This window comes from Myodes glareolus, chromosome 20 (assembly GCF_982192425.1).
Source record: "Myodes glareolus chromosome 20, mMyoGla1.1, whole genome shotgun sequence".
Taxonomy (NCBI): domain Eukaryota; kingdom Metazoa; phylum Chordata; class Mammalia; order Rodentia; family Cricetidae; genus Myodes; species Myodes glareolus.
This window is the reverse complement of record NC_142045.1, coordinates 3,051,581-3,076,304: the sequence shown is the minus strand read 5'-3', so window position 1 is coordinate 3,076,304 and position 24,724 is coordinate 3,051,581. Positions and strand designations below refer to the sequence as shown.

General features: G+C 39.2%; 1 protein-coding gene across 1 annotated transcript in view; it reads right to left on the bottom strand.

Annotated features, from left to right (window-relative positions):
• The window catches only part of LOC148118756 (contactin-associated protein like 5-1-like), a 918,003-nt gene that overhangs the window by 138,908 nt on the left and 754,371 nt on the right, over window positions 1–24,724 (bottom strand). Inside the window, exons 15-17 of the mRNA XM_087899418.1 lie at window positions 18,144–18,271; window positions 17,803–17,973; window positions 8,513–8,731 (exon numbers count right to left, since the gene is read on the bottom strand). Of these exons, the coding sequence (XP_087755544.1) occupies window positions 8,513–8,731; window positions 17,803–17,973; window positions 18,144–18,271 (518 nt within the window). The remainder of the gene's footprint in view (window positions 1–8,512; window positions 8,732–17,802; window positions 17,974–18,143; window positions 18,272–24,724) is intronic.

The window sequence follows — 24,724 nt, the reverse complement described above, 5'->3', positions numbered from 1 at the left end:
TGATCTGACAGTTTATCTATAAAATACTATTTTCAGATAAGATTTCTCCACTCAAGTCGAGACTTCGGCAGTAATCTGACTCTCAACAGATAGACATCTGGATGCTGTCAGGAGATAGTTATATAGCATCCCTCAAGCATTGACCAGATTTAAACTTTCTCATTGTTTTTTTTTTCACACAGAAAATCCAGCTCTTTCCAGACATAAGAGAAATGTGTGCTAAGAGACAAGAAGGTGGAAAGTACAGCTAAATCCCTTTTGCCTGTATGTATGTATGGTTGCTGAGAATTCTGAGAACCCAGAAGAGTCAGAGGTCCATTCTCGCTATAGAAAACAGGCATTTGGCATCCTACCATTGAGCGCAAGGTTATATCATAGATGAGTGGACAGTGCATAAAAGTCCTTAAAGTCTGCCTAATGAACTAATGGAAAGTTAGAAAAAAGAGCAGGATGAAAGGAGGAGGATGGGGATGAGGAAAAAGGGGAGAAGGAGGAACAGGAGAAACACTGAATGTAGAAAATACACATCAATTATGTCCTGTGTTTATAGGATGACTTAACGGAGACTCATTCCTCTCTACACTTTATGCTACAGCTCTATTAAATTTGGTCTAGAAAGTAACTAGATCTGTGTGTGTGCTTGTCAAAGAAGATAGGATAGACATTGAAAATTAGCCATTTTGGAAAAGAAATATAAATGTAAACCAGAAAAATAAAATTGTAAATTGATGTTGGTGAGATGGGTCACTATTAAACTCACAAACATGGAGACCTGCGTTTGGTTCTCAGAACCTAGGAAAACTCTGGGTGATGTGATGCATGCCTATAATCATAGTGATGTAAGATGTGAGACGGAGACAGGAAGAACTCTGGAAAATCACAGTGCAGGTGGTTAGAAATATACTTTCCTTATTCCATCTCAGGTATGGTGGTTTGAATGAGCATAGCCTTGTCAATATCATGTTTGCCTACTTGCTCTCTAGTGTGTGGAACCATTTGGAAAGGATTAGGAGGTAGGACCTTGTTGAAAAAGATGTGTCACTTGAGACTGGCTTTGAGGATTCGAAAGTCCATGCTATCCCCAGGTAGTTCTCTCTGCCTTGTGCTTACATAACAAGATGTAAGCTCTCAGCTATTGCCTCAGAGCCATCCCTTACTGGCTGCTGTCATATTGTCATGTACTCTACGCTGCTGTAACTATAAGCACAAACTAAGCATTCTCTCAGTCATAGTGTTCTGTCACAGCAATAGAAAGTAACTAAGATACCAGATTATCAGACAAGGAAACACACGAGTCACTGCTTCAGTCCAAAGAATAAAATAGAACATTCCCATGGCAGAAGGCTAGTCTCTTACTCTAAAATAACGAAAAACCTTGAATTTGCTTCCAATTCTGATAAGGATGCAGGCCAAGAGGCCAAACCTCAATTGTACTGTCTTGTCTGTTTCAATTTCAGTGAGTAAGTCTCCTTTTACCACAAGATAAATCAATGGCACATACAAGCCAGTCACAAAGGAAGGCTCATTATTTCTTTTCTGGGGGTTATGCACAATATAGAGGGGAGGATTTATGGAGTCTAACACTTGCTCTGTCTCTCCGACTCTGTAGTCACTCCCCTTCATGGATTTGAATAACTCTGATGTAGGTGGGTTTTCTGTCTATGTGTTATTTTCATTGGTTAATAAAGAGACTTCCTTGGCCCTTTGATAGGACAGAAAATTAGGTAGGCGAAGTAAACAGAACAGAATGCTGGGAAGAGGGCAATGAGGCAGACACCATGGAGCCAGCCACCAGGTCAAACATGCTGAATCTTTCCTGGTAAGCCACCACCTCGTGGTGCTACACAGATTATTAGAAATAGTTAATCAAGATGTGAGAGTTAGCCAGTAACTAACTATCTAGAGATAATGGGCCAGGCAGTGTTTAAAAGAATACAGTTTCCGTGTAATTATTTCAGACAAAGCTAGTTGGGCGAGTGGCAGGACGCAGCCCATGGTTCCCTCTACATAACTCTTCATCTATCTTCTTAATGTCATTTTTCTCCGAGAAGAGGTGGCGAATGCAAGATCTATTGCACATTTTCTTGTGTGTGTGACTTAGTCAACAAGCTTGTAAATGAAGAAGGGTGACTGGGACAATTTTTCAGGCAAAAAATGTACTTCTCGATGCAGAGATATATATAATGTAGCACGATTTTCACCAGACTAGCTGCTCATGCTCTTCCAGATGCTGACACAGCAAGACGACACAAGGCATTGGTCAACTATCCTGCACATGAGCTAAATTTGTGCTTTTTTCAGGCTACGTTTTGTTTTTCAAAGGAGAAACATCCATGGAACAGGTTCTTTTTATTATAAAGAATGAACAGACTAGTCTACATGTTAAATAATTTTTAAAAAATATATGCCAACACAAACACACATGTGTATACATCCATGTACACATATAGAACAAATGTCCATAAACATACACATAGACCACACACAAACATACATCTATACACATGTACATGTATACACAGATATAACACAGGCACACATGCACGCACACACACATACACACACACAGACACACACGTGCACACAGAGCCAACAAAAACATGCACACAGAAAAAACACAAATACGTGTATACACACTCATGTTCATGCACACAGAGGTACATGTACACACATCTTAAGGGACATGTTGCAAGAGTCTGTTCTCTCCTTCTACCATGTTGGTTCTGAGGAATAAACTCAGACTTTCAGGCTTGGCAAGTTCCTGTGTCTGTTGAGACATGTTTTCTTTCCAAAGTTGCCAATTTTTAAAAGAAAAAAAATCTTGCAAAATTCAAATATGTTTTCCATTGAGAAATCAGACGATGATGTGCCAGCTTTCTTGCTGGCTTCTTTCCAAGATGCCACATACATAGAGCAGGTCGAATTATTTGCTGTCTTTGCACAGACATATTTCAGACATCATTCTAATACATTTCCACTTTGCATTTCTGAATCTTGACTTATGTGCAGTTGTTTGGTAGCTATTTTTCCAAATTATAACATTCCTTCCTAGAGAGGCTCATCAAGAAAGACCTGAGCCATACATAAAGTTTGCACCATTCACAAACCTCTTCCAAAGGTTATATATAATTGTTTCTGTTTTATCCCCCCTTTGGGGGCCTACTACCGGCTCCCAAATAAATACATGGAGACATATTCTTACTTTAAAAGCCCAGCTTTAGCTTGGTTTTTCTAGCCAATATTTTAACTTAAATTGTCCCATTCCTTTTTAACTATGTTTTACCTCTGAGCTTTTTACCTTTCTTTATTCTATAGATTTTTCTTTCTTTCTAACTCCATAGTTGACTGTGTGCTTCAGTTACTGTCCCCAGGCATGTTCTCCTTCTCCTTTCTCATTCATCCTATTAATCACTTGAGTCTAGATTTCTCTTCTTTTTATTCTCCCTATCTGGCATTCTTGTCTATCCTTTCTTCTGTCTAGCTATTTGCCATTCAGTTCTTTATCTGAACAATCAAGTGTTTTAGGCAGGAGGAATGACAGAGCTTTACAGATTCAAAAAAAATGCACCATAAAAGAATATAACACATCATTGCATAATTAAACAAATATTCCACAAAATAAGCAAATGCAACACATCTTAACTTAATGTTCCAGAACAATTATATGAGTAATAACAATAGCTGGAATAATGATATATGCTTTACTATCTCCCCCCAACATTCCTGTAAGTGGTTCTGGAATCTTGAGGGATACTTTTGTGAGTTATTTTTCAGGCCATACTGAGCTGTCAGTTAGGCAGCTACCTGAGCCGCCCAAATTCTGTGAGCAAGCCTCATCTGTAATCACACAGGAACCAGTAAATTCCAGCATAAGTTGTCATCAGTGTTTTTGATCTTGGCCATTCTTACTGGTGTAAGATGGAATCTCAGAGTTGTTTTGATTTACATTTCCCTGATAACTAAGGATACTAAACATTTCCTTCAGTGTCTTTCAGCCATTTTAAATTCTCTATTGAGAGTTCTCTCTTTAGGTCAGTACTTCATTTTTTATTGGATTATTTGTTCTTTTGATGACCAATTTCTTGAGTTCTTTGTATATTTTGGGGTCAGACTTCTGCCTAATGTGGAGTTAGTGAAGATCTTTTCCCATTCTGTAGGCTATCGTTTTGTCTTGTTGACCACGTCCTTTGCTTCACAGAAGCTTTTCAGTTTCTGGAGGTCCCATTTATTAATTGTCTCAGTGTCTGTGCTCCTGGGGTTATATTTAGGAAGTGGTCTCCAGTGCCAGTGTGTTCAAGTGTACTTCCCATTTTCTCTTCTATAAGATTCAGTGTGGCTAACTTTATGTTGAGGTCTTTGATCCATTTGGACTTGAGTTTTGTGCATGGTGATAGTTATGGGTCTATTTTCATTTTTATACAGGTTGATATCAGAAAATTAGGAAAAGACCTTCCTCAAGACCCACATTTGGGTATATATCCAAAGGATGCTCAGAAGTGCCACAAGGATATATATACTCAACTATGTTCATAGCAGCATTGTCATAGTCAGAACCTGGAAACAACCTAAATGCTTTTCAACTGAAACATGGATAAGGAAAATGTGATACATTTACACAACGGAGTACTACACAGCAGAAAAGAAAATAACGGCATCTTGAATTTTGAAGGCAAATGGATGGAGCTAGAAAACATCGTTTTGAGTAAGGGAACCCAGACTCAGAAAGACAATTATCACATGTACTCACTTATAAGTGGTTTTAAAACATAAATCAAAAAAAAGCAGACCACAAATCACATTCCCAGAGAACCTAGACAACAATGAGGATCCTAAGAGAGACATATGTAGATCTAATCTACATGGGTAGTAAAACAAAAAAGACAAGATCTCCTGAGTAAATTGAGAGCATGGGGACCTTGAAAACTGTCAAAAAAGAGGGGACAGGCAGGGAGGGGTGCAAAGAATAATGTAGAGCTCAATAGAAATCAATTTTAAAAAAGAATCAATAAATTCATTGTCTCAGTAAGCTAGACTTTAGTAGAAATGCTTCTTTGGTTTGTAATTTATTCTTGATACCAACCTCTTGCCTCTACATTTATACGTGTGAGCACATTTGTATGTGCTCACACATATGCAAACATGCATACAAACCACACACATATATGTATATATAAAACCTCACAAAGTAGAAATAAAGAAACTGTCGAAAGTCTCAATGGTGAGAGTGTGCCTCAGCTACATATTACATATTTAAAGCTACATTCTATTAAATTTCTTGTATTCTACTAAATCAATGCACTGGACAACGTGGCCTTGTTGCAAATATCCCTTACTATCATGGTGACATAACAGTGTTGAGTTACAATATTGATTCTGGGAATCCATCAAGCAATGAATCATTGACGAGTACTTTTCATGCTGTCACATTGAAATAACCAGGGCAGTGCCAGAAGATGCATCCTATCTTATAAGATGCAGTCTGTGATTGGCACACAGAAAGCACTCGTGATCACAGCAGAAGTCCAGGGATCAAAATGCTGCTGGACACTCTACTCTGACTTAAAAATTCTCCCATGGCTAAAGGTAGCCAGACAGGTATAATCATATTGATACTTTAAAAATGCCCTCCTAAACCGTCAAGACACATACTCCAATAACAGCATCATTTGCTACCTTGGAAAGACAAACATGTAATGTCTCCACATTTCTGAGTTATAGAGGACACAGTTCTTCATTTGGGCTAATATAACTGTGATGGCTAGTTTTGATAATTTGATACAATATAGAATCACCTGTTACAAGATTCTCAATGAGACTACCTTGATTAGCCTGGCTTTGGGACATATCTATGGGTATCTTGATTAAGTTAATTCATGTGTTAGGACCTAACATAAAAGTAGGTAGCACTATCTTTTGATTTTCAGTCCTGAACTACACAAATGAGGAGGAGGTGAACTGAGAGTAACCATGCATGTATTCATTCTCTCTCTGTTCTTGACTGTGAAAGTGAAGAGCTGTTTCAAGTTCCTGCCTCTATTTTCTCTAGTGATGGATTCTACCCTGGAACTCTATACTGAACAAGCCCTTTCATCCCTGGTGCTTTTATTGGGATGCTTTATCACAGCAACTGGAGAGGAAATGAGGGAAATAAGTAAGCAGAACGTTCATTCATTCCTTCATTCATTGCACAGATGAATTACACAAAAATGCAGTTGTTGGGTCTTCAATTGCCTTTGACCTGATAAAATCTGCAAACATACCTGTCATTGAACACTGAACAGTGAGGCATAAGTCAGCAGACAAAGATGGCCTTTAACAGCAGTTTCCTCCTTTTCAGGTTCATGAAGACAAACTCATAAAAAAAGCACAGCAGTTACTAAGATGGGACTCACTGGAGAGAAGCGTAACCGAAGTGAGCACACTCATTAGACTGACCTTGGCTACAACTCTGTCAAGATGTCTCATCCAGTCCTAGTCACACACTTGCACAACTCACTGATTTGTAATCAATTTAAACGTCTAGTGAAAAGAACTTGGCACCAAACACTGCTGCTTCTCTTCCCTTTTAAGTTGCCCAAAGTTCACCTCATCTCTTTTCTTGGGATAATCAGGTAGCTATGATGGCATAAAAAAAAAGCAATCTTCCACCTTTAGTTTCTGGTTCAGACAGAAAGATTCAAAAATACTATCTGAAGATAAATTAGACTTTCACATGGGGTATAATTTATGAAAATTATAAAATACTTGAACTGATTTCACCAAGAAAGATATAAATCATGATGAGTAGCAAACTTCTTCCAAGAATAAAATATGATGTTAAATAGAACTAAAACAGCAAAATAAATTTAATTATTTTTCAGTAGTCAATCATATTACTTACAGGAGTTATTAATTAAGGAAAAGACCTATAATAATAAGAAGGTTTTAAATTACTTGACATTAGATTCTACTGGATGTATAAAACACAGTTAATGAAGATACATGTATGGTGGGTGATAATATGAAAATCTGATGTTCTCAAATTCTCGTATCGCTTTTCCTTTAGCAAGTATGTTTTCAGTGGTAGTATTTTCAGATTTAGAAAGTACATTAGCCCACATATAAAGGAAGCAAATAAAAACACACAAGGAATGAAGATGGAATTTCATGGCTCGTGGTGAGCTATACATACTGTTTTCTATCAAACATGTATACATATATACAGTATAAAGATTGGTCTTATATCAGTACTAGACTAGCATATCTAAAATATTTCCCATCCTTTCTCTGTCTCTGTCTCTTACACAAACACACACAAACACACACATGGAGTCATACACATACAGGCATGAATACATACTTACACACAGATGCATACTCACACTTATACACACTCACACACACACGCGCGCGCGCACACACACACACACACACACACACACACACACCTTGAAAAGCAGTGACTATTCTTAGTTCATATTTCTGTACCCACTATCAGACAAGAATGCGTGAATAGAATTAGTTAGTTTCTCTGTGACTATTGATTGGAGAAATGAGGAAGGGAAGAGAGAGGAAGAAATAGAAAAAAGAAGGAACAAATTCAGTCCATGACTTCTGAATTACCCACTCCCACCACTGTCAGTGGCCACCTATTTATAGATAATATTATTGCTAATACTGATCTCACTTGGGGAATGAGAACCACCTTACCTTAGTTAGGGTTTTATTGTTGTGACGAAAAGCAACTTGGAGAGGAAAGGATTTATTCTGCCTACACTTCAGTATTACAGTCCATCATCAAAGGACGTCAGGTGAAGAACTTAGCACGGTAGGGGTATGGAAGCAGGAGCTAAAGCAGAGGCATGCAGAGACTGCCAGGAGGCATGCTTTATATGGTTTGCTCAGCCTGAAGTCTTATAGAATCCAGGACAACCAGCAAATGGTGGCATCATGTATAATAGCTGGTCCCCCTCACAGAAACCACTAAGTAAGAATACATTCTACAGACTTCCCTACTGACCAAATATATGGAGATATTTTCTCAATTCAGAGACCCTCTTTCAAGTATCTAGCCGGTGTCATGCTGACATAAAGCCAGTCAGCACACTTCTTAGTTTTTATTCCTAGATACTGAACTTCTTTGGGTTAGTCAAACTTTTTGATCACACTGTTAACAATAGTTATTAGGAGTTGGGGATCACTAAGAATAATGATGGACTAGAATCTCTATGCCTATGCTGTAAAATTTTATTACAATAACTCAAAATGAAAAATTCCATAGATGTCTGAATACAATACATACAAGGAGAAATGGTACCAAAACAGCCTGAGACAGCTCCTAATTTTGTAAAGGAGTATCACAAACTTTATTTTGATGATCTATGAAGCTAGAATAAAACAATTTATAAAATTAAACAAATAGTAAAAATAGTAACACATTTAGTTTTCTAGTTGTAAAATACAAGGAAGTTTTCTTGAGCTAGGGCAAAAAACTATTTTGTAGGTATTTAATACAAAGTATGATGTATCCTACCTACAAACAACTGGCTATTCAGCTGAAGTCGGAAATGGCCTTCCTCTGAGGTCTCCCTTGTACTCCGAGGAAGACTGTCCAATTGCAGGGAGGTCTCCTTGAGGTTTCTCTCAGCCCGGATATAATGCCAGTGGTTGTCATTCAGGGGAGAAGGGGACTGGACGAGGAGCTCAACAGGGCCATTCCCAACATCAATGGCAAATGTGACCTCAGAAGGAGCTGAAGCCAAAAAAGAAAGAAGGATGAAAATCACTGTCAATGTGTTACAGGTACAAGTACGTTCAGGATATTTAGGGAAAATCAGTCTCCATCAGTTTGGAGAGGATATTTCTGAACTCCTAGGAGCCCTTGGATCACCATCAGCAGTATCAACCGTTAAAGACTAAAAATGCATGTGTTCTATGTACTATGCACTTGAGTTGTTTGGTTCTTCAATACAGGTAGCAGGAACCTGTGGCATTTGTTTCTGTCTGAATCTCTGCTGAGATTCTGGGTTTCCTTGGTCTACCCTGGTTTTACCTGTGTCCTACTGTACATAAGGGGCTAGACAAGCATCTCCAAGCTGCAGAGAGGAGACCCATGTCTTTAGAACAACAGTACCACTTGCCAGGATATTTAGTCAATGTATGTGATCCAAACATGCATACGTCCATGTCTGAAAATGCAAAAATCAGGCTGGAAATAAAGTTTGATAAGTAAGAGCATATGCTGCTCTTGCAGACAATCAGAGCTCTGCCTCCAACAATCAGATGGTTTAGCCCATGACTGTCTAAAACTCCAGTGCCAGGGATATGATTGCTCTCTGACATACACAGGTTCCTGAACACATATGTACATACCCACAGAGAAACATACACTTAAATAAAAATGAATCTTTAAAATATAAAGATGGATTTTATGTCAGTTGCTTGTCCAGCAGGATAACTCTGAAAATAGCACTGCTTTAAATGACTCAGAACCCCACCCTCCGTGTGGGATACTGTCCAGAAATCTCTCCCTCTTTTTAAACAATGTATTATGGAAATCGATTGGCAGCCATTCACTAATATTAATACTGATAATATTAAAATGATGGTGGCACTGAGGATAGTAATGGTACTGGTCATGTACCATTAATCATGGAGATTGGGGTGATGCTATTGTTGATGCTATGATAGTAGGGATGAACTCTGGAAGAAAGGATGCTGGAGAGCTTGGTGATAGTACTTCAGATGATGGTGATTTTGATGGTGATGATAAACATGGCAATTGTAGTGACGGTATTAGCAATAGTCAGGATTGTGAGGGCATATCTAGATTGAGTTCACTGAGGTGAAAAGATCAGTGTGGGTAACACCATCCCTTGGGCTGTAACCCTGACCTAAACACTGAGAAGAAAGTGAGTTGAACAGTAGCATTTGTCACTCTGATTCCCGCCTGCATGTGCTGGCACAGACTGCATGGTGACCATCGCTGCTTGACAAGGCTCAGCTCCAGCATCCTGCCTTTGCAGACCATACATACCTATCCAGCACCTTTTTACTCTCCTTTTTAGTGATACTCAATATTAATGCCTTTCCCTTTGTGAAATTTTGTAGGGGCTTTAGGAAAGGATAAAAATGTGCACAACGGTAGCCTCTCTAAACAAAATAATTCTTTTGGGGAAACAAATCAACATGTTGATCTAGATTAACTATTCAGACTGTCCCTGAGAAGACTAGGTGCACATAAGTGACAGTTGTATTATTTCTGTATCATGTGGTTTCCCAGTGCAGGTGAATTTGTTTAGTTGTAAAGCCATTCATTGTAAGAATGGGATTGAAAAGCACAGATGAGGCAATAAGGAATTTAAAAAGTTCCTTGAACCATTTTATGTATCTGCCGTTTTCATTTCATTTTGTTTCTCTTTCATTCTTCCCCCTTTCTCCTTTCTCTCCTCTCTCTCCTCTTCCTCCTCTTTTTCTTTTTTCTTTTCTTTTTTTTTGTGGGCATGTTCAAGCATGTGCATATTAACATGTATGGTGCGTATGTGTGTGTGTTGCACATATTTGTGGGTGCCTGTGGAGTCAGATGTCATGATTCAGGTGACATCCACTTTATTTTTGAAACAGAGTTTCTTATTTCCTGGAAGCTTACTGATGAGAATAGGCTGATTGACAAGCCAGGTCTCTTTTTCTCAATAATGAGATTATAGCACATGCCACCACACCAGATTTTTTACTGTGTGCTCTGAGGGTTAAACTCAGGTACTCAGGCTTAAGGCAGCTAAGTTATTCTCCCAGCCTGTTTGCGTTGTGTGTGTGTATATATATACATATATGTGTGTGTGTGTGTGTGTGTGAATGTGTGTGTATTTATATATATATTCTTTTGACTATGCCTGTGTACCACATGCAAGTCTGATGTTGACAGAAGCCAGAAGAGGGTGATGGATCCCCTGAAACTGGCATTACAGATGGCTTGAGTCACCATATAGGTGCTGAGAACTGAAAATGGGCCCTCTGTAAGAAGAGCAAGTGCTATTAGCCATTGAACAATCTCTTTTGCCTCCATTTCTTTTTCTTTTCTTCGTACCTTCTCCCTTTCTCTCTTTCTTTTTCTCTATATCACTCACTTTCTTTCTTTCTTCCTTCTTATTTGTTGAGACGGTGTTTCTCTGTGTATCCCTGGTTGTCCTGGAATGTCTTTGGTAGATTAGACTGGCCTTGAATTCAGAGACATAAACCTGCTTTTGCCTTCCTACTGCTGGGATTGAAGCCACACACCACCGTTTGTTAGATCTATTTCTTATTTATTATTCAGATCAGTAGTTTCTTCTTGAAAATCTTCTCATTTCAAAATCAAATATTTTTTGAGAGATAACTGGTTCACTCTCTCTCACACACATATACAGAGAGAGAGAGAGGTTAGATAGATAGATCGATAGATAGATAGATAGATAGATGATAGATAGAGATAGAGATAGAGATAGAGATAGAGATAGAGATAGAGATAGAGATAGAGATAGAGAAGAGACAGGAAAAAGATTCATGAGAATATGGGGCAGAAATATTAAAGATTTGGGTAAAATTTTTCCTGACAGTCTTATAGATATTAGGTTATCATCAGACAGCATATCTTTGTAGGGGGCTTGATGCTCTGCTGCGCTTACTGAATTCTATCACCACGTTGGGTTTCTTGACTGTGTGAAGGTTGGCTATACATGCATTACCTGTACCGTATGATCTGACTGCTGTCTGTCTCCCCAGCTCGTCTGCAAGCTGTAGAGCAGTGACTCTCAACTTGTGGGTCATGACACTCTGGGGGCTGAATGGCCCTTTCACAGGGGTCACAATCAGATATCCTACATATCAGATATTTACAGTATACTTCATAACAGTAGTAAAATTACAGGCTTGAAGTAGCAACAAAAATAATTTTATGCTTGGGGGTCACCACAACATGAGGAATTGCATTAAAGGGTCAAAGCATTAGAACGGTTGAGAAAAGGTGCTGTAGAGGACTTTTTACTTATCACAGACCCGGCCACCAACACTGTGCTTGATTAGAGCAAGCTCACTTACTTACTACAAGCCCACCCCCAAGTCCTGTGCTTGTATGCATATAGTTCTGACAAAACCATAGCTAGACACCTCAAATGAATAAATGCTGCACTTCCTCTTTAGCTGGTTTTTGCTTTTTGTTGTTATTACTGCTGTTTCGGTTTGGTTTATTTGTTTTGTTTGTTTGCTTGTTTTTTTATTTTTTTGAGACAGAGTTTCTCTGTGTAATAGCTATGGACTTAACACTGTCTGCTTTTTCTTTTTATGCTTGGGTCCCTGTAAAAGTCTTTTTAAATGTTTTGATAACGCTGAACTTTGTTCAAGTAACTATCAAAGGACAATAATGCATAAACCACGCCTGGGTGTTAAAGACTCAGTGAAGTAACATTAGCAGAAACAGTAGCATTTCTTAAGTGCATCACACAAGCCAGACATACTGCTAAGTAATTTCCGTCATTGAATTCAGTTGGGCCTCAATATACACTTGACAGGACTATTTCATCAGTGAAGGAACTGAGCACAAGTTCTCACAGCAGCTGGAAGAACTAAGATTTAAATCTCAGTAATATACTTTTAGACCTTTCCTACTTTTTGTGACATAATTCGTTATCCGTTCTTTGGGAATTTCCCATCATGCACCCAAATCCCAGTCCCTCCATGACCCCTTCACTCCTGTGGTATCCCTCCAAAGAAATGCTCCAAAAAAGTCAACTGAAAACACCAAAGCACCTCGCTCCTCTGTCTTTCCAAGAGTCCTTCATTCACCTTTGTGCCGTTGGTTGCTGCAGTTTATCTCACTGTACACCAATTAGCCCCAGCCACAGTGAGCCACTTGTCTGGTCCAAGTCCTCCAGCACACCAGCGTCACTGGACTCTCACCAAAACCCCTCTCACATATCCTACTGTTGTCCCAAGCCATGGAGGTGCTGTGGCTATTGATCCACAGGACCAGTCTCTTCATGCACTGCAGCAGGTCACAGATGGGGAAGATATTAGGGTGGGCCAACCCAAGGCCCAGGAGGTGAGTTGCTTTTGTAGTCGAACTACTTGGTCTGGGCCACTAGGACTGCAACCCTCAAAGGAGATGCAGAGCTTGTGTTCCTAGGTCCATCTCATCAGGGTCAGGACTCCCATGTCCTTGGTTAGTATGGGAAGTCTTTCTGTATATGAGTTTCTTTTTTTGGTTAATAAAGTAACTACTTTTGGCCAATGGATTAACAGAATGTACCCAGGCTGGAAGATACAAGTCAGTGAGAAGCAATGTAGTCACCACAGGAGACAGACACCTCCATCAGAGCCAGCTGGAACCTTGCTAGTAGGCCGCAAGCCTCGTGGTAAAATATAAAATAATAGTAATGGGTTAATTTAAGTTATAAGAGCTAGCTAGCAATATGCTTAAGTAATTGGCTAAGCAGTGTTAAATAATATAGTTTCTGTGTGATTATTTTGAATCAGTGCAGTTGAAAATGAATGAGCAGCCTCTATCAACAAATTGGTGCTTAATGTGGAGCCCAAACCCATGACCCTGAGAATAAGATTCTTATGCTCTAAAGTAGATATAAATGTTGTAACTGTAATTTTTGCTTGATACCAATTTTGTTATATGTAATTTTACTATGTTAAAGTTAAAATCTTACTTTTTATTTATACAGAAAATGGGAGGTGATGTGGGATTCCCCTCTGTGTCATTGGTTAATAAAGAAACTGCTTTTGGCCAATGACTTAACAAAATATATCCAGTCTGGAAAAGACATATATAGAGAGTAGGCAGAGTCAGGGAAAAACCATGTAGCTGCCGCAGAACACAGATTTTTCCACTGGAGCTCTCCAAAACTTTGCCAATAGACCACGAGCCTCGGGGAAAAATATAAAATAATAGGAATGGGTTAATTTAATATATAAGAACTTGCTAGTAATACACTAGAGTCATTGTCCAAGTAGTGTAGTAATTAATATAGTTTCTGTGTGAAAATTTCAGGTCAGGGCAACCGGGAAGAACGAATGGTCTCCAACAACACCTGGTGAGCATTGGGGACATCTCTCTCATGTGGAAGGGACAGCTCTCCCATGGGGGTGGGGATAACTCTCCTGCTATAGTATCTAGCAAGGTGCAGGGCCAAAAATCCCAGGGCCAGTGAGGGGCAGAGCCAGCTCAACATGGCCCTTGGATTTCAACATGCATAATTCCTATGACCCTTGCGGCAACACTGAAAATGGGCATCATCACAGACCTCAGCTGTAGCAGGACCATAGATCCAGACATGACCCTTGGCAGCAGCCCAGGCCTGGAAGATACCATGGCCCTGTGTGGCAGCACAGACTACCCAGATTGGTATGTCTGTGTGGCAGCATGGCCCTTAGACTTGAACATGGCTACAGTTTGTTGCCTAGACCCTGGGCATCCGCATGGCCTTTGGTGTCACCATGGGTAGAGATATCTTATTTTGGTATCTTGTTAGAGCTTCTTCCCCCTAATAATAGTAGTAACAAGAATAATAATCTTAATAAATTTAGTCAATATGTGACCTTAGAATTTGCTTATTTTATGTTTATGTATTTATTTATTTTCTACTCTAGGGACTGAACTTGGATCTTATATATGCTAGCCAGTTCTTCACTCTACTACTGAACTGCATCTCTATTTTCAGGTCATACACTTAAAAATATTTAATGCAAAATGTTTTTGTTTTAAAAAGCAATAATTGAGAGTATGATGATAGTAAACATCAAACAATTGCATTACAGGTTTCATTTGTGTGTTTTTAAATAATTTAATGCTAAATTGAATTTAAAAAATTGTACAGCCTGAAGGGCACAGTGAACTGCTACAAAGCACAAACAAATTGGACACTGATCTGTAATTAACACTCAATCACTGGTGATTATCTTGTGATAATATACCATAACATTGATTTTGGCTTTAATGAATGAAAAGGCTTCAGGGCCTGTTTTTTTTGTTGTTGTTATTAAATTTTACATTGAGGTTATTATGTCCACACTGTGGAATGGTTGGTATTCAGCCTGCTCTTCAGAGTCTGACCAAGTTAGGTACGAAGAATTTTTATTTTACACAAAAATCCTAAGATCTTCCCCCATTAGTAGCTTGTGTCCTTGAACAATAAGTGAAAAGCTACATGGAGACACTTTCTTTCCTGCGTGTAGTCTGCAACTACATAAGAAACACTTAGCCACTCACCCATGTGCTGGAGACCCACAAACCCCTCCACCATGCCCTTCTGCAAATGGACTTGTCTTTTGTTGGGGAACTCTCAAATTTCCAATATCTGTGAATAAGATGCTTGCTTAGCTTTCAAGGGTATCTCATGAAGTTACATCACTCAGATATGGCCAAACACCTCTCTCCCACTATTGGAAATCATCCACTTCACAAGGGTAGAGGGATGCTCAAGGACAAGCTCACGTAAGATGTGATCAAGAGAAGACAAAGCAAGGCGGGGAACAGGTAATGGCGCCCACTTAGTGTAAGGAACCCAAAAGCAACAGAAAGGGCAGTTAAAGTACGTTTAATGTTTATTTTTATTTATTTATCTGTGTGTTTGTGTATTCACACATATACTGGTACATAAGTGAGCAGATGTGTTCACACATGTGTATACACATTCATGAAGAGGCTAGAGGTCAATAGTGGTGTCATTCCTCGGGATTCCCCCCAAACCTTGTTTTCTGAAGCAGAGATTCACACAGGCTAATGGACTCTCTTGGTCTCCCCAAACTGGGATTATCAGCACACACCACTACACCACATCTGGCTTTTTACTTTTTCCTTGAGACTGACAGATAAAATTCAGGTTATCAGGCTTGCAGAGTAAGGACTTTAGTGACTGGGCTATCTCCCAAGCACTGGGTATCTGTTTGTTTACTTGTTTGTGTGTGGTTTTATCATCATGATTCACTAGTAATTCTAAAGCATGCTGATGACTTCACAGTCCTGCACCACATGTGCAAACACAACACACCCTAAAGTCACTGTCAGTTTGTAATAACACATTCGCGACCCTTAAATAAGTCCATCTTACCGCTTGTTGCATAGTAAAAGTTATACCCTAGAGAATAGTGAGCAACCTCATAAGCTCCACCGGCTCCATGAGAACCACGTGCGTGTGTTTGTTTGGAGGAACAACAAGGCAGTGTCTGCCTTTCATCTGTATGACTCCCGCTTCCCTCTGTAATCAGACTCTAACATGTCCACATAGTGACACAAGTGTCAACACAGAAATCCGAGGGGCTCTGGCCATTGCACACACTTGAGAGGTCTGTTCAGTTTCTACCTAATGCGGAGAAAAGCCTATGATGAATTCTGCATTAAAAACAATAGTTGCTGGAAAGATTTTGATTACTTAGATATTTTGAAGTCACTAGAATTGGACCTGGCCAAAAAAAAAGTTGTGGAGAGTGTTATAATTATTGGAGTTTAATATAAAAATTGTTTACCAAACTTGTCCTTATGTTGAAAATTCTTTTCAAACTTTTTAAATGTCTATGACTTTTTATGAAAAAACAATTATATTGAAAATGAATGAAAATATTTCTTCTGAGTGAAATAGATGATAAATGGGCTAATACAATTTGTAGTTTTATTTGAATAAAAAAAACTACAGGAAATTAACTTATGTAAAGTCATTGACAACTTTGTAGAAAATCAAATTTAGGGGTAGACTTTTAAAGTTCTTATTAGTAAAAGAGACTAAAATATTGCTATTTTTCCATTTTCATGAAAATTAATTAATCATTGAATTGTTTTTCTTTTTTGTGCTTTCATGTACTTTTGTTTGCATGCTGATATGCAGTGTCCCACTGTAGAATGTCTTGTCATCCATATTTCTTTAATGCCCATTTGGCTTAATGATCGGTAAAGCACAGATCCCGCAGATGGGAGCAGGGCTATTACAAAGGTGTCATCCATGCAGTAAACCCTGCACGCACACTTCTGTTGGCATGAAATAGGTGGGAAACTGGCATAAATTATCACTGACTTGTTACACTCTCCTATTGGGGCAAGAGAAGAAATTGAGTGTGTGCACGCATGTGTGCCTCTGTGTGTGTGTGTGTGTGTGTGTGTGTGTGTGTGTGTGTGTATGTGTGTGTTACCTTGTCAAGATGTGTTCAAACTTGTCAAAGGTCGATGTCCAAGTTCCTACTCAATGATTCTCCACCTCATATTTTGGAACAGAATCTCTCACTGAACCTGGAGCTCATCAATTCTGCGAGATGAGCTGCAGGGCTCTACCTGTCTGTGCCTCCTCCGGTGTGGTAACGCCTGGCTATGTTACTTGAGTTCTGGGGAACTGAATTAGGTCCTCATACTTGCATGTAGGTGCTTTATTGGTTGAGCTGTCTTCCCAAAAATGACTTCTGAAGCATGGGTACTTTAGTAATGTGGACCCCAAATATGAGGAGAATATTCAAAGCAACCATCCCTGCTTTCCATAGAGTGCCATACTGAGGCACGGAAACTTAAAGCAACAAGTAAGGGATAACAATGCCGTAATGGAGAGCAGAGCCTGCGAGAGGAATGCCCAGATACTCCTGAAATGCACATATCCTTATGAAACAACTAACCAATGATGATGAAACATCATAAGTCAGTCATAACACATTAGCAGGTATCTGACAGCTTCAGAGCTAGTTTTACTGATAACTGGTGATACTAACTTGACACTAAAAGTCTGTACTGGTGGCTGGTGATAGAGATAAAGAGAAGCCGTTCTGTGGACCACTGACATCAAACTCATAAACGAAGGCACTTACAACTCATTTCAAGTCGGATGAAGTCTTTAATGCCAAGGTTCTCTAGGAAAACTCCAGATAAAGCGGTGGTTTTAAAAAAGAAGGAAATGTCAGCGCTGAATTCCGCATGGAAGGTAGGAAAGTGGAGGTAAGAAGCTTCGGTAGAAAACGAGACAGCGTTCCAGTAGTGCCCTGCGAAGCAGAGAGTCCTTCACCATGGATTGTGTGTTCCCACTGGGTATAGAAAACAATGGGCTCATGGGTAATTTTTAATACTGGGAAGACACTAAAAGGAAATGGGATAAGGGACCCAAAACATCTTGAGCTCATGCAATTCAGAAAGAGGGGGATGTTGTACTCACGGTCACCATAGCAACGCAAGGGGCCAATCCTCCAAGCAGCTTCTGAGTTTGATCTGTTGGTATCAGTGATAATTATCTGAGTTACAGGCAAATGATCTTTGAAGGAAAGAAAGCCAGTATCCTTTGTCCTGAGAAACATAAATTTAAAGGGGTAAAAAAGAAGTAAAAATGTAGATTATCTAGGGAATCTTTGTCAAGACCCCATCTTTGCAAAGTGACTTGGATTGGATTCAGCCTGGCTAGGGTTGGGAGGAGCATAACAGAAGGCCTTTCATCGCTGGGCCTATGTGAAGAGTTGGGACACCAAATACAGAACCCATGGCCTGCTTCCAAACACCTCTGGATTTTATATCTTCCCTAAATGTGCTGGCAGGAGCACAGGTAGCTTACAAAGTTCGCTGTGCTTATTGTAGGCAAGAGGACCCCAAGGCTCACTGCAGCATTAATGTGACATTAAACGTCACTTCACTTCCCCATAAAAGAAGATCTGCTATCTGAGGAACTAACTTGAAAACAGATAACACAATTCCCTCTCAAAAATTACTCAGAGGACGTGGCTGAACCACCTGCCAACAGTTTTTTAATCAGGTTAGAATGTTCCTTATCACCTTCAAAGTTGTGTTCAAATGAGTCTTTATAGTTATTGGTTGCTTTTTGTTTTGTTCTTTAGGAAGACCTTGCTTGTTAACGGCTCTGACTTTGTTCTTGTTAATTATGCAAATAAGGAAGTACCTAGTTTTCTTTTGATGGGAAAGTTTAAAAAGAAATAGAGAAACTCAATGTTTCCTCCACCTTTAAAGCTGTGTTTTGGAATCAAGGTGAAAATGGTACGACTTGGCAGAGCATAAATTGGAAGTAAAACATGGCATTGTGGAGCTGTGGAAATAGCATAGATCGTCCAATCCGCTTGGCGTGTGAATCTGGAACTTCTGAACCTACACAAGAAGACCTTCCCTTTTAGAAATTACTCATAATCATAGGACTGGGGAAGTGGAAATAGGTAGATATCTGGGACCTGTTAGCCAGCCAACCTAGCTAAATTGGTAAGCTCCAGGCCAATGAGAAACCTTGCCTCAAAAAGTAAAAAAAAAAAATTCATCAGTACCGAAAAGATAATAATAGAAGCTGGTTTATGGCCTCAGTATATGTACTCATAAACACATGCACACATACCAGTTCACACAAAAATAAAACATTTACATACATACATATATATATATATATATATATATATATATATATCCATACACACATCAGGCACACAAGGGGTAGCTTAAAAAAGGGATTGTAGAAGATGGGTGTTATTCAATATGCAGTGCGCATGTATGATATTTTCAAAAATAAATAAAAAATAATGTTTGAAAAATAATAATATAAATTCAACTACAATAAATAAATGGAGATCAGCAGTACAGATACTTCCAGGATGAAATTTGTTAAGGAAAAATGTAACCTTTGTCCACACACTTCTCCTCTGTAACATATACCACTGTGTTCTCTGCAGTGTATACCACTCTGTCCTCTGTAGTGTATACAAATCTTTTCTCTGCAGTGTATACCACTCTGTCCTCTGTAGTGTATACCACTGTGTCCTCTGCAGTGCACACCATTTTTTCCTCTGCAGTATATACCACTCTGTCCTCTGCAATGTATACAAGTGTCCTCTGCAGTGTATACCACTGTGTCCTCTGCAGTGTGTACCACTCTGTCCTCTGAAGTGTATACTACTGTGTCCTCTGTAGTGTGTACACCACTGTGTTCTCTGCAGTGTATATCACTCTGTCCTCTGCAGTGTACACCACTCTCACTCTTTCCTCTTTAGCTTATAGCCCTGTGTCCATTTGCAGAAGTTGACACTGCCTCAGAGGCACATAGTCATTGCCTAGGGTCACAGGAGAGAAAGAGCAGGAACCACGTCATAGTTTTGCTTCCCTGGTGTCTGTCTTGTGTTTAAGGACACACATTAGGGTAAATAGTGCCTTGTTCTGTAGTGTGGGTGGGTAATATCTTTTTGGAGATGCTTAGTGAGCTGAGTGCACATCTAAACAGCAGCTTGCAGAGAAAAAAGCGAGATTTGCAGCTACTGGTCACAGTGTCCACTGGTCTGTATTAAATACTCAGAACTGGTATCACTGACACTTCACTTTTTTCTTTGTCCCTAAACTATTCTGTGGCCTCAGGCAAGACAACTTATTTCATATGCACCCAGCTCTGATTTTGGATTTGAGATTTCTTGCTAGATAGCACAAGTGGAAAATTAAATTTTAAGATTTAGAATTGAGCTCATGAGATTTGGTGAAAACACTCAATAATTTATCTATGTTATAAATAAACGAAATATTCACCTTAACCCTTCCCCTACAGACCTATTAAAACACAAAAATATATAATATAATATTTGTAATCTGAGTGCTTTTTTTAAGTGTGATTCAAATGATAAAACTTTGGTTCAGCTAAAAAACACACTCTACGTGTTGCATACACAGGGAGAATAGATTTTGCCTTTTTGTTCAAAAGTACTCACAAATAGAATTGTAAAGCAGAGCTTAAACATCCACGGTGAACTAAAGACAAAATCCCATTCAGATGCTCCTCTGAAGAATCCCTGACATGCTATGTCATGGTACTCCATTCCATTTTGATTTTCTGGATGCCCATGCTGGGTTCTGACTTCTGTCCATTAATGCTGAGTTGTGCCTCCCTTAGATTCCATGACCTCTTGTCTACATCTACTTGATGACCTTGTGTCAGCATTTTGACATATATAAAAAGCATGCTAGGTATAAAGAAGCTCTTCCAAATAACACAGGAAAACATATATTTGGTATAGTAGTATAATTAATATATCAGGAATGATTTTTATCTGGAAACTTTAAACAAGAAAAATAACCCAAGATCTCTTCCTAGGGAATGATATTTTTCACAGTGAACTTAATCTTCTTGCATCAATTAAGATAACCACCCCCAGGCCAACCTGATGCAAATCCTCAATTAAATCTGACTTTCCTGAAATTCTAGGTTATAGAAAGCTGATGTCTGAACCTAACAACCACATGGGAAAATACAACTGGTTCACGCCAGTGACGGAGTAAGATGTGCCATGTGTGACTGCAGATGTTGAGTCACAATTGTGTGCCCTACAACCTTGTAGTTTTGCCATTTACCCTGTTAATGTTCTGACTAACACTGACAGCATCCACAGAGGTATTTAATTCTAGCACTACTGGTCACTTCCCTTTTCACATCTAAGCTTTGTTCAGCGAATAGCCATTCTGAAATTCTTTCTCTCAGGGTCAAGAATGGATTCCACATTAGTGTTTGGGCATACCCTCTGGTGTCCCACTGGCCGAGAGCAGCTCCTCCTGGATGGAAGCTGGTGCAGCACCATGTGGTCACTATCTTTCCTAGACATTGCTGGATGCAAAGCAACAGCCCTGAGTCCTTCAACTGTCATCCGAGGTTGGTCTCTGGCTGACCATTCCTATTCTGTTCACACAGGCTTTCTCCACACACAACACAATTCCATTGATTGAGTTTCAATTTACTAATTTGCAATCATTTTTGCCACTGACTCCCTGAGATTACACCTGGGTCACCTTGGCAGATGCTGTGAGAGACCACAGCCTTCTCAGTTTCACACTAACAGCCCTTTTGCTGCATTCAAACATGCAGGTCTAGCCACTGAATGGTGAATTTACCAGAAATACCATTTTGGAGTATTTTAGACTTCTGAGTTATCCCCTTGCTCCACCCAGAATTAGATAGTTGAAGCAAATTTCATTACTCTAGCATGATATTTCTTTCTTGGTGTTAGTCCTTTGAATTCACATATATATTAATTCATAGTTTTCATAATCATAAATTTAATATACAACCCTATGTTGCCTCTTATAATTAATTTAAGATGTTGTAATATTACAAATAATAATAATAATAACAATAACCACCTACTTTTTCAAAGTTGACGATATGCCACATGCGATAGATATGAAGATTATTTATTAACTCAGTTAGCAATATCCAGAGATAGTTACGCCACCTTTCTCCATCTTTAAAAATAAAATAAGGACCTGAATTTCCAAGAGGCTGAATGATTTAGAGTCTCCTAATTAAGAGATGGCAAATGTGTGATTTGATTATCCTGTTCCATAATAAAAATTTAGGCCTTCCCTTTTTCCTCCCTTCCTCAGGCCATAAAATCCCCCAGCTCAGCCTGTTTGGGCACTGGGACAGGGTGGTGAGTGCAACCAGGGAAGCTATCAAACAATTAAAAATAAAAATATTTTACACATGAGCTAGATAGATGAGATTCAAAGCACTGGTGAGGTAAAGACATTTTTATTCATATATTCTGGAATCTTTGAATATCATAATAAAGATGTATTTCTTTTAAAATAAATCTTAAAGTTACATATTCAGTAAAATCATTAACCTTATGCATCATCTGAAAGGTGGCAGAGTAGGACTTAGAAGTGTAATGAGGCTTGCAGAGCAGATGAAAGATACAAAGGGCTCATTCTGTAGATTCAGGTGTGAGTGTGGGCTACACTTTGATTAAACGCTGGGAGTCACTGACTCCCCACATTATTCATTAAGGCAGGTCTCCACGGCCTGGAACTTGCTGACTTGGCCATGCTCCACATATTACTAGGCTGTGGTGTCTCTGTAGAACTTGAAAGATGACAAATACAGACAGAAACCTCAGGCTACATCTTCATTTCTGAGTGTGTGTGTCTAATGTTTATCAATATGTGGGTTCACCTGTATGTATGGATGCACTTGAATGTGTGTACATATGTGAGCAGAGTCCACATGTATACATTTTTTGGATGCCATTTCCTTGGACCTCTCCACCGAGCACCAGGATGTGTCCTGTCTTCACTGACACAACCTTGTTGTGCGTGACTCCTCATGCCTGGCTCATTTACATGATCACTGGAGACTAGACTCAGGTTCACATGCCTATTCACCAGGTACATTTTCACCTGAGCTATCTCCATGACCTCATCTTTGTTTCTTACAAGCTTTAGAAGGATGCTCCATAGAGCTGAAGTCAGTCATAGCTAGTCATACTAAGTATATTCTCTTGGTAGATGATAGGATGGCTGCATCGTTCAGTCTATTTCCAGAAAGCTTCTTAGTGCTATTCTTTACAAAGCACCAAGTAATTCCACTCCATCTAGAATTTTCAAAAATTAATCTTGTGACATTTAGCTTTAAATTTCAGTCATTTGTTATAAGGACCCTATACCCCTGTTTTTCACTTTCCTGTCATCTCTGGAGTATGCAATACCATCTACTCTCTCCACTGGCTACCCCACAAGTCAATTTTATTTTTAAAACATGTTAAAACCAATCTTGGATTTAAACAAGCTCTTATAAAATAACCTCAGCCTGTAAATGCTTAAGGGATAATTCAATGATTCACGCAGCAGGAAGGGTTGAGGGGCGAGAGCTTGGTAGTAGAGAGACTTGGTTCCTTCTCAAGAACCAGAAAAGAGACAACAAATAAAACACAATGCAGCACAATCTCATACAGGCAGAGAGCGGAGTTAGCCAAGAGGAGATGACAGAAAGCAGCATTCCAAGGCCGTTGCTTCACTCGCTCATTCTTTGAACATTGAAAGCAAGGCAGTCTCACAAAGGGTAGACACACTTCTCTCCAACACAAAGGACTGACTCGCTGCCAATTCCAGATATACTTGAGAACCTAGTGACTGACAGCTCCCCAAACATTTAATCACTTACAATTTTTGCACTCTGGGAGGATGGTTCCAAAACAGAGCAAAAAGCAGATTAAGAAACAGATAAACATTAGCAAGTAAAGTGTTCTGATGAGAAAGGCTGGCAGAGCCTTCAGATCTGCCTCTCTCCACCTGTTCATACGCGGAGCTATAAGTGCTTACAGCACGCCTGGAATTTTTTCCTTTTTAGGTTTCGCATCTGACTTTTTAATTGGATACTGAGGATCAAACTGAGGTTTCATGCTTGTGTGGTGTACACTATCACCCAAGTTATCTCTCCAATCCCAAGAACCACTATTGAAAGAGATTAGAAAATTAATTCACAATAAAAATGCACACAGAATACTTGGTAGTTAGTTCTTATCATAATATTGGAAATGAAAAATGTGGTCAACACTGACTAAGTCTAAACTGGATTTAACACAGCTACCAAAAAAGAGAGGGAAACATTTGTCCAAGAGATGCTCTCCAATCACCATCCATTCATGACTGAAGAATTATACCATAATTAATCTCTATATAGTACTTTAAGTCTCTGGGTTTCTATATAATGAATAAAGAAAAGAAAAGGAAAAGAAAAAATCCCCTAAAAGTGTATTGTTCTTTAAAAATAAGAATGACAGTTTCCATGTTGGCAATCCAACAGAAACACTGCTTCACAACAGGAAGCACCAAGGGCAAATGGGTAGAACTCAAAGCCCCCAAATGCTCTGCCTTTTCAACCGTGAAGGGGGTGTCCGGAAGGTCACTGCGAAGGGAACTTCACTTTTATTGATCCTGGTATCTAGATGTGAAACCTTGCATTTCAAGCTAAGGGTTATCACCAGGGTCTTTATT